Source organism: Haematobia irritans, chromosome 3, assembly GCF_050003625.1.
Source record: "Haematobia irritans isolate KBUSLIRL chromosome 3, ASM5000362v1, whole genome shotgun sequence".
NCBI lineage: Eukaryota > Metazoa > Arthropoda > Insecta > Diptera > Muscidae > Haematobia > Haematobia irritans.
The window spans coordinates 97,285,917-97,298,976 of NC_134399.1; the positions used below are offsets into that span (position 1 = coordinate 97,285,917).

The 13,060-nt window shown below is 39.3% G+C and overlaps 2 protein-coding genes across 2 annotated transcripts; both read left to right on the forward strand.

Moving 5' to 3' along the window:
• The first annotated feature begins 2,741 nt into the window (after positions 1-2,741).
• LOC142229699 (uncharacterized) lies at positions 2,742-12,091 on the forward strand. The gene is made up of 2 exons (XM_075300273.1): positions 2,742-3,225; positions 10,346-12,091. The coding sequence occupies exon 2, from the start codon at positions 10,346-10,348 to the stop codon at positions 11,471-11,473; it is 1,128 nt and encodes a 375-aa protein (XP_075156388.1). The 5' UTR covers positions 2,742-3,225; the 3' UTR covers positions 11,474-12,091.
• On the forward strand, positions 4,831-10,158 carry LOC142231086 (uncharacterized). The gene has a single exon (XM_075301704.1). The coding sequence runs from the start codon at positions 4,831-4,833 to the stop codon at positions 10,156-10,158; it is 5,328 nt and encodes a 1,775-aa protein (XP_075157819.1).
• Positions 12,092-13,060: the final 969 nt, after the last annotated feature.

Consider the following 13,060-nt stretch of genomic DNA (forward strand, 5'->3'; position numbering starts at 1 on the left):
GTGCCTCTATTGTTTATGACGTGAAGTAGCAAAATTTTCATGTGTATTTATTGTAGAGTTGTTCTGTAAAATTGGAGCATTCACATAGGAATCTATGTGGTCTCCAATTATAAGAAACCATTGATCAATATATGATTGATGGACAGTTAGAACTCTATTGGGATTATTGGCAACAATAAACTGAATGACCATAGACGCCTATTAGCACGAGGTTGGCCATATTGAATCTTTTACCTACCACGTTTCTACGAATGAATACACCAAACGGAGAGAAATGCCCAAGGAAAATATGCATTTTGGGCGATGTTGTTGTGTTTTTTTTTTGTCCTTTCTTAAGTTATAATTATTTCCTTATATGTGTGCACTTTTTTTGTTTTTTTAGAGTTTAAGTAAAAGTTGTTTGTTCGTTTTCTTTTTCAAAAAATCACTGTAGAAATCACGCTAAATTCCGAACGAAACAAGCTATTGGCTGGAAACTTGGAAAAAATAGTGGTTATTGATGTAGGTTGGATGGTATGCTAACGATTTTATCACGGTGGAGAGATTTAGATCTATCGTACGATGTATACTCTTGTGATTTACGTGAAAGTTTGTACCTGGAGTAGAATTCTAACTATGCATGCTAGATTTGGTAGTAATCTTCAGATTTAGGTATAGCTTTCATATATATCATTCGTCCGATATCAATTCATATGACCACAGAGGCAAACATTTTATATCCCAAAATTCTGTAATTTATCACAGAGATAGTACAATTAATATTATAGCAAAATGTACAAATTTGTCTTGGTATTCGACATAGAGAGTAGATTTTACATTTCATTTATGCTTGTCGAATTAAATCCAAATCAGTTCGGATTTGGCTCTGATATATATGGAGCCACAGGTTAGCACGCCCGCCTTGCATACATAGGGTCGTGGGTTCAAACCCAGTTTATACCAAACACCAAAAAGTTTTTTAGAGGTGGATTATCCCACATGCTGGTGACATTTCTGAGGGTTTCATCGGACTCGGCTATAAAAAGGAGGTCCCTTGTCATTGAGCTTAACATCGAATCGGCCAGAATTCAGTGATAAGAGAGAAGTTCACCACTGTGGTATGGACCGAATAGTCTAAGTGAGTCTGAAATATCGGGCTGCCACTATACCCAAACTAACCTAGCTCCCATATGAAGGTTGCCACAGTTGGTAGAATTCTAATATACCACTACTGGTAGATTTTGTATTGTTTGGTAGATTGGTCGAATTCTTGATGTTTTGGTAGATTTTGTACAATATTCCTCTCCAACCAAGAGCCACTTCACAAATTTCCTATAGAAATAAAATTTTGACAAAATTTTCTATAGAAATAAAATTTTGACAAAATTTTGGTATAGAAATAAAATGTTTACAAAATTTTCTATAAAAAAAAATTTACAAAATTTTCTATAAAAAAAATTACAAAATTTTCTATAAAAAATTTTAACAAAATTTTCTATAAAAAAATTTTTAACAAAATTTTCTATAAAAAAAAATTTTGAAAAAATTTTCTATCAAAATTAATTTTGACAAAATTTTCTATAAAAATTAATTTTGACAACTATTTCTATAGAAATAAAATATTGACAAACTTGTCTAATGAAATAAAATATTGACAAACTTGTCTAAAGAAATAAAATATTGACAAACTTGTCTATGGAAATAAAGTTTTGACAAAATTTTCTATGGAAATATAATTTTGACAAAATTTTCTATAGAAATAAAATTTTGACAAAATTTTCTATAGAAATAAAATTTTGACAAAATTGTCTATAGAAATAAAATTTTTCACAAAATTTTCTGAGAAATAAAATTTTGACAAAATTTTATACAGAAATAAAATTTTGTCAAAATTTTATTTCTATGAAAAATTTTGTCAAAATTTTCTGTAGAAATAACAAAATTTTCTATAGAAATAAAATTTTGACAAAATTTTTGATAAAAAGTAAATTTTGACAAAGTTTTCTATAAAAAGAAAATTTTGTCAAAATTTTTAATAGAAATAACGTTTGACAAAATTTTATATAGAATTAACCCTTCTGTGCGTGATGTGGTCCCGCTGGACCTTTTTGTTTTTTATTCCTACATAACTTTATCTTTTGCATGATTTGCAGCGTGATTGTTTATGACTTCTTGTATTAAAGTGTTTTAAGTTGAAAACTGTAAATTTTTATGCGATTGAATCATTAAATCGGTTTTTATAGGTATTTTAAAAAGTTTAGTGCGATTCTGCGTGATGAGGTCCAACGGGACCTACCACTAATTGCATTAGTGGTTTCAGCGCAGTTTAAAAAGCAGTGTAAAGATATTGCGATTTTTGTATTTGGAATAATTAATAACAATATCATCCTTTCAGAAAATACCGCTATTTAGAAGAATTTGTCATTTTTGAAGTTTCCATTGGTTTCGTTGCTTAGTGGTACATAAATTTATGTCTTCTGAAGATATAGTGAATAAAAGTTATTTGAACTTCATACAAATCATGGTCGATCTAAGTTTTTATATTTCTATATATATTCCAGACCCATAGGCTCCTGGAATTTGGCAAGATGTTCCCCAATTTAGACCAAGTTTGAAGCACACACTATGCACATAATACTGCGAACAAAACGAGCGTCACTAAAAAAATCGTATGGTTTTTGCTTCAAAAAACCAGTTTGTTCAGAACATTCAACTACCAAAACAATATATTGTTGTTTGGTACGTATAAGGATACTGTTTAAGTTCAAATGCCGTTTTCTTAGCTTTTGTTAAATCATATAATCATTTTCAAGTGTAATCCCGCCGTTAGAATTTGTCTATACTTTTTCTGCTTTTCGGTACGAAAATAAGGACATTTTCTAACGTCAAATGTCATCAACCCCCGCCTTTCGACATCCAAGCTTTTTGACATTCACTTTTGAGACTCTCTCGCTTCTACGAAGGTAAATATTGTTTGACGAACAATAATTGATTAAATAAAGCCCAAATATTTTGGTTCAACTTCTAAACCAGTGCCTTTTTATTTCTTTTCTACTTTTATGCCACGCATTCATTGGTCCATTCGAGCCGAATAATTATTGGAAAGTATTAATTCGGTGTTTTTTATTTCTTCTTCGAAGGCAAAGGCTACGCCAATCACCAACAACAACAAACGATCGACGATCACCATCCTCTACGAGGCATTTTCAATTTATTACACAAATATTTTTATTATCAACAACCAAGGTATGTACTTTCAGTGATAATTAAAAAGTGAGCATATCCTTCGGTGTAAATATAAATAAAACAGAAATAAACACTCGCCTACGGTCGCTTTACAACTCGTATATTATATCGGTTGTACATTAAATCTCTACGAGAAAAAATTAAATTATCCGTCGGTCTTTAATACCCGGTTACATTGTCATTAAAGTGTTGAAAAGTGCGTTTAATTCCACTTTGTTTTCGTCCAAATATTGTACGTCAAAGTTGCATTTAATTTTCGCTGTATTTTGTCATTTGTTTGCGTATACATTGTTGTGTTTTTCTTTTGGTTTTTTGATCTTCGATCTGCATAGAAAAAACAAAAACAATTGCATTGGTTGTAAGCATTGGTTTGCCAATAGGCATCAATAGTAAAGTGTTATACAGTTGCCGTTCAACTTGCTATACACACGTACGCACACAGGTGTTACATCCAACATACGTTCGAACTGCATACACGTTGGTTTATTAGCGTGGGTCGCTTACGGCGCGAAATTATAAAAATAATTTTTTGCAGGTTCAATTGAGAAAAGTATTTATTGTTGATTCCTACGGATATCGGTCGTTTACTATTATCGTTCGTGTTACGTGGTAGTGTACCCTACGGTCGGTCGATACAAACAATAAAATAACAGTATTTATTATATATTATATTATCGTAATACTGACATATTTGAGTTTCCACGAAACTTTTTTATTTATATATTATTGTTGTTGTTGGACCTTACTGTTTCGTAGTGTGCATCTTACAGTCCGTGCACCCTACAATCGGTCAAGTTGACATTTTACAATTTATAGTTCACGACTTTTCATTGTCTTGTAATTTTTCCATTTGGCAAGTGATATTCACGATACACTTGCACAAATTTTGTGTATCTACGTACACTGGGAGAAATTTTGGATAATATATACACTGAGAGAAACTCTCTCGTAATATATAAAGTTTTCAATTTTTTCGATAATTCGCCACGCAAAAATTATTCTTTGTATTCTACGATACACTGAAAATATTTTTTGTATTCACGATACACTTGCAAAAATCTTTTGGAACACAGGGTACACTGGGAAAATATTGTAATATTTTCCAAATAAAGATTTTGCATATATTTCGCCACGCGAAAAAGGGTTTCTTGTATTTACGATACACTGGAAGAAACTTTACGTGTTTTCATACACTTGGAGAAATTTTTCGCCAATTTTTACAAAAAGTTAAAATACTTATAATTTACCTTGCAGAGCTAATTTTAGCTGGTATTTCCAATACACTGTGAGGAAATTGGTGTATCGACGATACACTGTAAAAAATTGGTTGTACTCCGTACACTGTGAGAAATTTTCTGATCTCATTTTTTGTGTTGTTGTGGTAATCACGTTACCTTACTCACATTTTTAGTACTTTCGGTACACTGCGAAAAATATTGTGTGTTGACGATACAACTTTCGCATACACTGAGAGGAATAACTGCGTTTTCATTTGTTCGACGACAAATCGAAGTAGCTTTTTGGATCGATTTATACTCTTTCCGATAGTTTTGGACATCACGTGTCAATTTTTTCGCCCTTTAATTTTGACAGTACTTGGTCATAATGACTACTACACCACTGACTGCTTTCACAAGAGCAACTGACGCAGTAGTCCGATTTGAAACGAAGTTTCACAGTTTGCGAGACGATGATTTAACCGCCTATAGACTAGAATGTCATGGTTCCGAGGCTAAGTCTTTGTGGGAAAAAGTTAAGAGCTTATTCGACGAATGTCTTGACTTTGTGTCCACACAGAGCAACGCAACCGAGGCAGTCGCCGCTGCTGACAGCAAATATGACGTGGCTTATAATTGTTATCTGAATGTCATGGAGTCGATTCAACGTAAATTGGAGGAACTACGTGCACCATCTAAGCATTCTGCTAAATCGTCTCGGTTGGAGGACCAAACATTACTTTTGAATGTTTCTCATAGGTCCGATGACTCACACAGTTCTTCCGTTAGCTCTAGGGGAGACAATAGTTCCTCCCACAGTCTCAATCTGCCGCCTTGTGATATAGATGTTTTTGACGGCGATTTTCTCAATTGGCCGACATTTAGAGATTTCTTCACAGCGGTATACATTAACAATAGCCGACTTAGCGATATTGAAAAATTGTGTCATTTACTCAAGAAAACCAGTGGTGAAGCTCGCGATGTGGTTTCGAAGTTTCCGCTCACGCATAGAAGCTTCGCTCTTGCGTGGAAGGCGCTAAAGGGTACTTATGATAATACCCGCCTCTTGGTGAACCACCAACTCAAATTATTATTTGATTTGCCAGTCTTGGAGTCTGAGACCAGTTCAGGACTGAAGAAACTACAACGTGGTATCTCGACATGCATTTCGACAATGTCCATCTACGATGTGGCCACTGACGATTGGGATCCCATCCTCGTCTTTTTATGCCTTCAGAGGTTGCCGAAATGTACTGTTACACTTTGGGAACAGAGTATTAAGGACAAGTCTGCTTTGTCTTCTTGGTCAGATTTGGACTTCTTTCTCACGGAAAGAATCCAGACATTGACATGTCTTCGCGATATCCGCGGCATTGACGCCAGGCCTCCGGCCAACAAAAGAATTCGCTCGCATTTCACGAATGCGAAAACGACTCGTTCCCCATCAAGTACGCCTCCTTCCTCCCAATCCTCTCCTGACAGATTATGCGTTCTCTGTCGACGACATCATCACCTCAGAACGTGTTCTAGGTTTCATAATCTTTCAGTTCGTGAGAGGATGAATATTATTAGGAGCCATCAGTGCTGCATGAATTGTCTGTCCCGCAGACATATTGCAGCTAATTGCCCCAGCGCATATGATTGCGGTAAATGTGGTAGAAGACACCACACTCTTTTGCATAGGGAAACATCGACTGGTCCCGGGACTGCTCCTATCGTTCCCGCACCAGTTTCACGGAATCCCGTACCGGTGCCAGTGGATGCCAATGAACCTTCTACATCGACAGGCATTGTGTCAGGGACGTCCAGTAGACAGGTATTCCACACTTCGCGTACTGGAAATGTATTATTAGGAACTGCAATGGTGAATATCGTTCACCAGGGTATCACGTATCCTGCTAGGGCCTTAATAGATCCCGCTTCGGAATCATCCTTTATTACGGAAGGATTGCGGAACCGACTTGGACTGAGTACGTCTTCGACTTCGGCTACAATTTCTGGTGTGAATCAAAGTGTTTCGATCACGTCGAGAGAACTTTGTTCACTTTGCATTGGTACCCCACTAGATGAGTCGCTCCTACTGGAGACTACAGCGTATGTTCTTCCGAACATTTCCGGCAACCTGCCATCCTTTTCTCTAGATCGTGACATTGTGTCTAGTATGCCAAATCTACGTTTGGCTGACCCCAATTTATTTGTTTGTCGTCCTGTTGACCTGCTTTTGGGCGCGGATCTTTATCCGAAAATTGTGTTGGAGGGTACGCGAACGAATATTTTGGGATCATTACTAGCACAAAACACAGTCTTCGGCTGGGTTGTCACGGGTCCTATCCCTTCCTCGAATATTTCAGTCTTCACGACTGCAGTGGACCTCCACGAGGAAAACGGTCTTGACGAGACACTTCTCCGATTTTGGGAACTTGAGGAGATTCCCCGACGCCCTCTCTTATCTGCATCAGATAAGTTTTGCGAGGACAATTACAAGAGAACGACTAGACGGGATTCTGAGGGAAGATACATTGTTACACTTCCGCTCAAAACTGATTTCTGTGGACAAATCGATTTAGGAAATTCAAGGACGGGTTGCTTAAGACAATTTCTTCGAAATGAGGCATCCCTCTTGCGAAAACCACAAATTAAGACGGTATATGACGACGTCATACGAGAATATTTACATTTGGGTCATATGAGGCCAGTTTCGGCTACGCCAACAGACGCCCCAGTTTGTTATCTACCTCATCACCCCGTGATTAACCCCGACAAAAGGACGACTAAGCTTCGAGTGGTTTTCAACGCCTCGAATAAGACGTCTACCGGCAATAGCCTGAATGACATTTTACATGTCGGTCCGACTCTACAAACTGACTTGGTCCTCCTCATTTTGAGATGGAGGTTGTACAAATTCGTGTACAATTGCGACATCACACAGATGTATCGCCAAATCCGAGTTGACCCGTCTCAGACCTGTCTGCAGAGAATACTATTTCGGGATTCTCCGCAAAACATTATCCAGGACTATGAGTTACAAACTGTAACATTTGGAGTAAATTGTGCTCCATTTCTAGCCATACGGACACTGTTGCAATTGGCGGACGACACGGAGAATGACTTTCCTCTTGCTGCGCACATCCTACGGAGGTGCATGTACGTTGACGACGTATTGACGGGCTACCATGATTTGCATACTGCGATTAGGTCTAGGGATCAGCTAATTGCCGCTCTATCTTCTGCCAAGTTTGAGCTGCGAAAGTGGACTGCGAATGATCGTACCATTCTCGAGGGCCTCCCTACGGGCCATTTGATTGATGCTGAGCTTCTCACGTTTGTAGAAGCTAGCAGTTCTAAGCCTCTTGGTATAAGATGGAACGCCCAGCTGGACGTATTCTACTTTGACATGAGTCCGCTCCCGGACAAGTCTCGGTTTACGAAACGCGATACTTTATCTGCCATTGCGAAACTGTTTGATCCACTAGGTTGGTTAGGCCCTATCATAGTTACTGCCAAGGTGATAATGCAGCAGATCTGGTCTGACAAGATTGGTTGGGATGATGCGCTTCTGTCTACGACAGAACGGGAATGGCGAAGGTTTGTCGAATGTTACCGCGACGTTAATTCGATTCAAATACCGCGTTGGGTTAACTATTCGCCTGATTGTGGCGCAGAATTGCATGTTTTTTCTGATGCCTCAGAGAAGGCATACGCGGGGGTGGTATACATTCGTATTTTGACTCCGAATGGTGATATATGCACTCATCTGCTTTCTTGTAAGACCAGAGTCGCACCGCTTAAGTCTGTGTCTCTGCCCCGATTAGAGTTGTGTGGAGCAGTTTTGGCCTCCGAATTGCTAAAGAGTATCCTCGACGAGATTGATATACAACTTCAGGGAATATTTTGTTGGACGGATTCGACGATCGTCCTTTCCTGGCTCGGCAAACCTCCATCTACGTGGACTACGTTTGTTGCCAATCGTGTTAGCAAGATTCAGGATATTACAGGTGGTGAGAATTGGCGTCATGTACGCTCTGAGGAAAATCCCGCTGACTTGGGTAGCCGGGGGGTTACCCCCTCGGAATTGGCTGGATCCCGACTTTGGTGGCATGGGCCACACTGGCTACGCCAGGATCGGTCTCAGTGGGATATTCGGGACTCCGTCCCCCTTGATACAGATGTTGAGTTGCGCGCTGTCAAGGTTCATACCACATTTTTTTCGAATTATGAGGATGTGTTAGAGAGATTTTCGTCCTTGGACAGGGCTTTACGAGTTCTGTCTTATGTCTTTCGATTTTTACATAGGACCCATCCTGCCCATAGGGGTCACCACGTTTATCGCAGCACGGCTTTGACGAGCTTGGAGCTTAAAAACGTGAGACGACGTCTGGCTATACTGTCTCAAAAGGCTTATTATGCGGAGGAATACGCTTCCTTGTTACGCAAGGAACCTATTGGTCCGAAAAGTTCTTTGTTGCCACTTAATCCATTCTTGGATGAATCAGGCGTGCTTAGGCTCAACGGGCGCTTGGCACGTTCCCCTACACTGGCATATTCAGAGCGTCATCCGATTATTGTACCCTACAATAGTCGGTTTGCTGCTCTTTTGGCCAGGTACGTCCATTTGATATCCATACATGGGGGGAATCAATTGATGCTACGCATTTTGAGGATTGAGTACTGGGTTCCCCGCCTGACTTCTTTGATACGAAAGACCATAAATGGTTGTAAGCGCTGTCTTTTGGACAGGAAGCGGTCTTGCTCCCAGATTATGGCCGCGCTTCCACCAGAGCGTACTACACTTTCTAGACCTTTTGCCACTACTGGTGTGGACTTCGCGGGCCCATTTGAGGTCAAATCCTTTACAGGTCGCGCTTGTAAGGTAACCAAAGGTTATGTTTGCGTATTTGTCTGCTTTTCTACGAAAGCTATTCATTTAGAGGCTACATCTGATTTGTCGACGACATCCTTTTTGGCGGCTTTTTATCGATTTGTCTCCCGCCGTGGTTGTCCCGGAACAATATTTTCCGACAACGGCACCAACTTCGTTGGAGCATCTAGGGAAATTGAGCGGGATTTCAAGGTTGTGCTGCGCGAGAGCCGCGATAAGTTGTGCTCCGCACATTTGTATCAACAGTTGTCTTGGCAATTCATTCCGGCGGGAGCTCCACATATGGGCGGTCTCTGGGAGGCCGCAGTAAAGAGCTTTAAGCTTCATTTTCGAAAGCACGCCAATGGCTTCAAATACACGTTTGAAGAACTTTCTACCATTCTGGCTAGAATTGAGGCCTGCCTTAATTCTCGTCCACTTTGTCCGGTGAATGATAGTCCGCATGATATAGTGGCTCTCACGCCAGGTCATTTCTTGGTTGGATCGTCGATCCTCGCTCCTCCGGAGCCCGTTATTGATGAATCGCCTTTGCATATTGTTAACAGATACAGAAAGATGAAAGCTCTAACTCAACAGTTCTGTTTACGGTGGAAAGACGAGTATCTGAAGAGCTTGCATAAACGCTACAAATGGCAATTTCCTCAACGGGATATGCAGAAGGACGATTTAGTTGTCATTCGACATGAGCAATTACCCCCCACTTCGTGGAAGTTAGGTCGTATTGTTGATATTCATCCGGGTACTGACGGTCGAGTCCGCGTCGCGGATGTTAAAACCGAAAATGGCGTTATACGGCGTCCCGTAGTTAAACTTGTGCCTCTTACGGAGGTAAAATAAGTTCATTTTGCGTTGTACTCGCGTCCTCACTGGATTTTGCTAGCGTGAAAATCTTAGGTTTGATGGCCGCGTTTCGAATCGCTATAGGACGGAAAGTTGTAAGGCGACCTACGGTTTCTTGTCATTCTGACCATTTTGTTAATTTGATTTTCCGTTCCGTCATCGAAATCTTTCTATATTTTCATAGATGGAAAACATAGCAAAGATGGCCTCTACCCTTCCTGATTTTGAGGACGACGTCCCCATGTCTGATGAGGAACGGGAAATCGATCCAACCATCGCACCTCTGGCCGATGTATCCACCATCAGCACGACTGCTGATCCTGCCACTCTGGCCGACCTTTCCACCAATAAAAATCCGTTGACGACGGCTCCTGGAGTTCCTCCAGGAGAATTATCTGTGGCTTCGCCACCCCTTTCGGCACCAGTTCGAAAGAACCAGGGTTCGAATATTCAACGTGGCAGAAGAGAATGTGTCATATGCAAGGCAAAGCATCACTTACGTGATTGCAAAGAGTTCAGGGCGATGCGCATTGAACGAAGGCTGCGTACCGTAGCGCTTCATAAATGTTGTGGTAATTGCCTTGACGCCACACACTTTGTTCGTGACTGTCCCAGTCTACACAGGTGTAAGCACTGTAACGGTGACCATCACACCATGCTGCATAATCATGCAAAGAATAGCGCTGATCGGTCCCGCCCTGCTACAAAGTCTGCTCCCAGACAAAAATCCGGAGTTCCTCCAAAACCTGGTAGATCCTCTATTCGTCCGCATATTACGTCTGACCCTTCTGTCCGATCTTATCAGCCGTCAACTTCATCAGCTCCCCGATCCGTAATGGCGATTCAGCCCGTTGCTACGCTCGGGCCGACAATGGTCATTCAGCTAGAGTTGAATGATCGGCGAGTTCCTGTCCGGGCGCTTTTGGACCCTTGCGCAGGTCTTAGTTTAATTTGTCGGTCATTGGCCGAGGAACTTCGGCTAAGTCCTGTAGCAGTGGGTCCAGAAGTGTTCTGTCAGGTCTCAGTCGCATCATCACATGACCCATCGCAACGATTAGGGGTATCGGCAAGAATTGTGGATTTGACCCACCTAACTTCTCCTTCGGAGTCCGTGAATCCTGCCCTAAAGGATCACTTTGCCGGGCTACAGTTAGCTGACCCGCATTTTTATCAAGCTTCACATGTAGCGATTGTCCTTGGTCCAGAGGTCTACCACAAAATAATGAGGCCACAAACATATTCTAGCCCGGGTTTCCCATGGGCCCAACTCACAATGTTTGGGTGGGTTATTTCGGGTCCATGCAACATATAATTGGGTGTAAGACAATCTTCCATTGTCTTCCGACTTAACGAGTCCTCGACACCCGGCTCTTCCGAGTCAAATTTATTTGAAATTTAAAAATCGATCGGGCTTAACGAGTCCATTTACGATCGCGTGCTTGACGAGCACATTTGTAAATATGAATTTGTTTTTGAAAAAATGAAACATGAATTGGAAACCATAACAAGAAAAAACAGAATTGAACTAAAATAAAATGCTCCTTTTTTTATTAACTGAAATGTACATTCTGTATACTTTCATTATTTAAATTGAACATATAATTAATATTACTTTAAATTTTGCAACATGGCAGGATGTTGCAAGGCGGGCGGCAATGTTTAAGTTCAAATGCCGTTTTCTTAGCTTTTGTTAAATCATATAATCATTTTCAAGTGTAATCCCGCCGTTAGAATTTGTCTATACTTTTTCTGCTTTTCGGTACGAAAATAAGGACATTTTCTAACGTCAAATGTCATCAACCCCCGCCTTTCGACATCCAAGCTTTTTGACATTCACTTTTGAGACTCTCTCGCTTCTACGAAGGTAAATATTGTTTGACGAACAATAATTGATTAAATAAAGCCCAAATATTTTGGTTCAACTTCTAAACCAGTGCCTTTTTATTTCTTTTCTACTTTTATGCCACGCATTCAGATACTTATAGGTACCTCGCCTGTGACAAACATCAGGGCTCTGGAATGCTAATTAAAAATTTAAATATCTGTATTCTATTAAAAATTAAAGAAAACTATATTTACAAACAAATATCTATATATGCAATTTGTGCGTCATAGACGACTCCACCTATAGTAAATAATCGAAAAATATCGTAGGGATAACCTCTCTACCATCCGTTTTTTATTATAGGTCCCACGGGACCTTATCACGCTGGTATCGCTTCTGGTGTTATCACATACACAAGGGTTAAAATTTTGATAAAATGTTTCATAGAAATAAAATTTTGACAACATTTTCTGTATAAATAAAATTTTGACAAAATTTTCTATAGAAATAAAATATTGACAAAATTTTCAAAAGAAATAAAATATTGATAAACTTGTCTAAAGGAATAAAATATTTCCAAATTTTCTATAGAAATAAAATTTTGACAAAATCTTCTATAGAAATAACGTTTTGAAAAATTTTATATAGAAATAAAATTTTGACAAAATTTTAGATAGAAATAAAATTTTGACAAAATTTTCCGTAGAAATAAAATTTTGACAAAATTTTCTATATAAAGTCTTTGCTATATAAAGTAGGCAGCCACCGTGGTGCAATGGTTAGCATGCCCGTCTTGCATGCACAAGGTCGTGGGTTCGATTCCTGCTACGACCGAACATCAAAAAGTTTTTTCAGCGGTGGATTATTCCACCTCAGTAATTCTGGCGACAAAATTTTCTATAAAAATAAAATTTTGTCAAAATTTTTAATAGAAATAACATTTGACAAAATTTTATATAGAAATAAAATTTTGATAAAATGTTTCATAGATTTTTTCGTTCGGTAGGTTTTTGGTAAAATTTTGGTAGATTATTTTTAGCTCGAGTTCAGTTCAGTTTTAAATATAGATATGTA

Coding starts and splice junctions, on each gene's coding strand:
- LOC142231086 (XM_075301704.1), top strand. CDS start 4,831: ATGACTACTACACCACTGACTGCTTTCACAAGAGCAACTGACGCAGTA.
- LOC142229699 (XM_075300273.1), top strand. CDS start 10,346: ATGGAAAACATAGCAAAGATGGCCTCTACCCTTCCTGATTTTGAGGAC.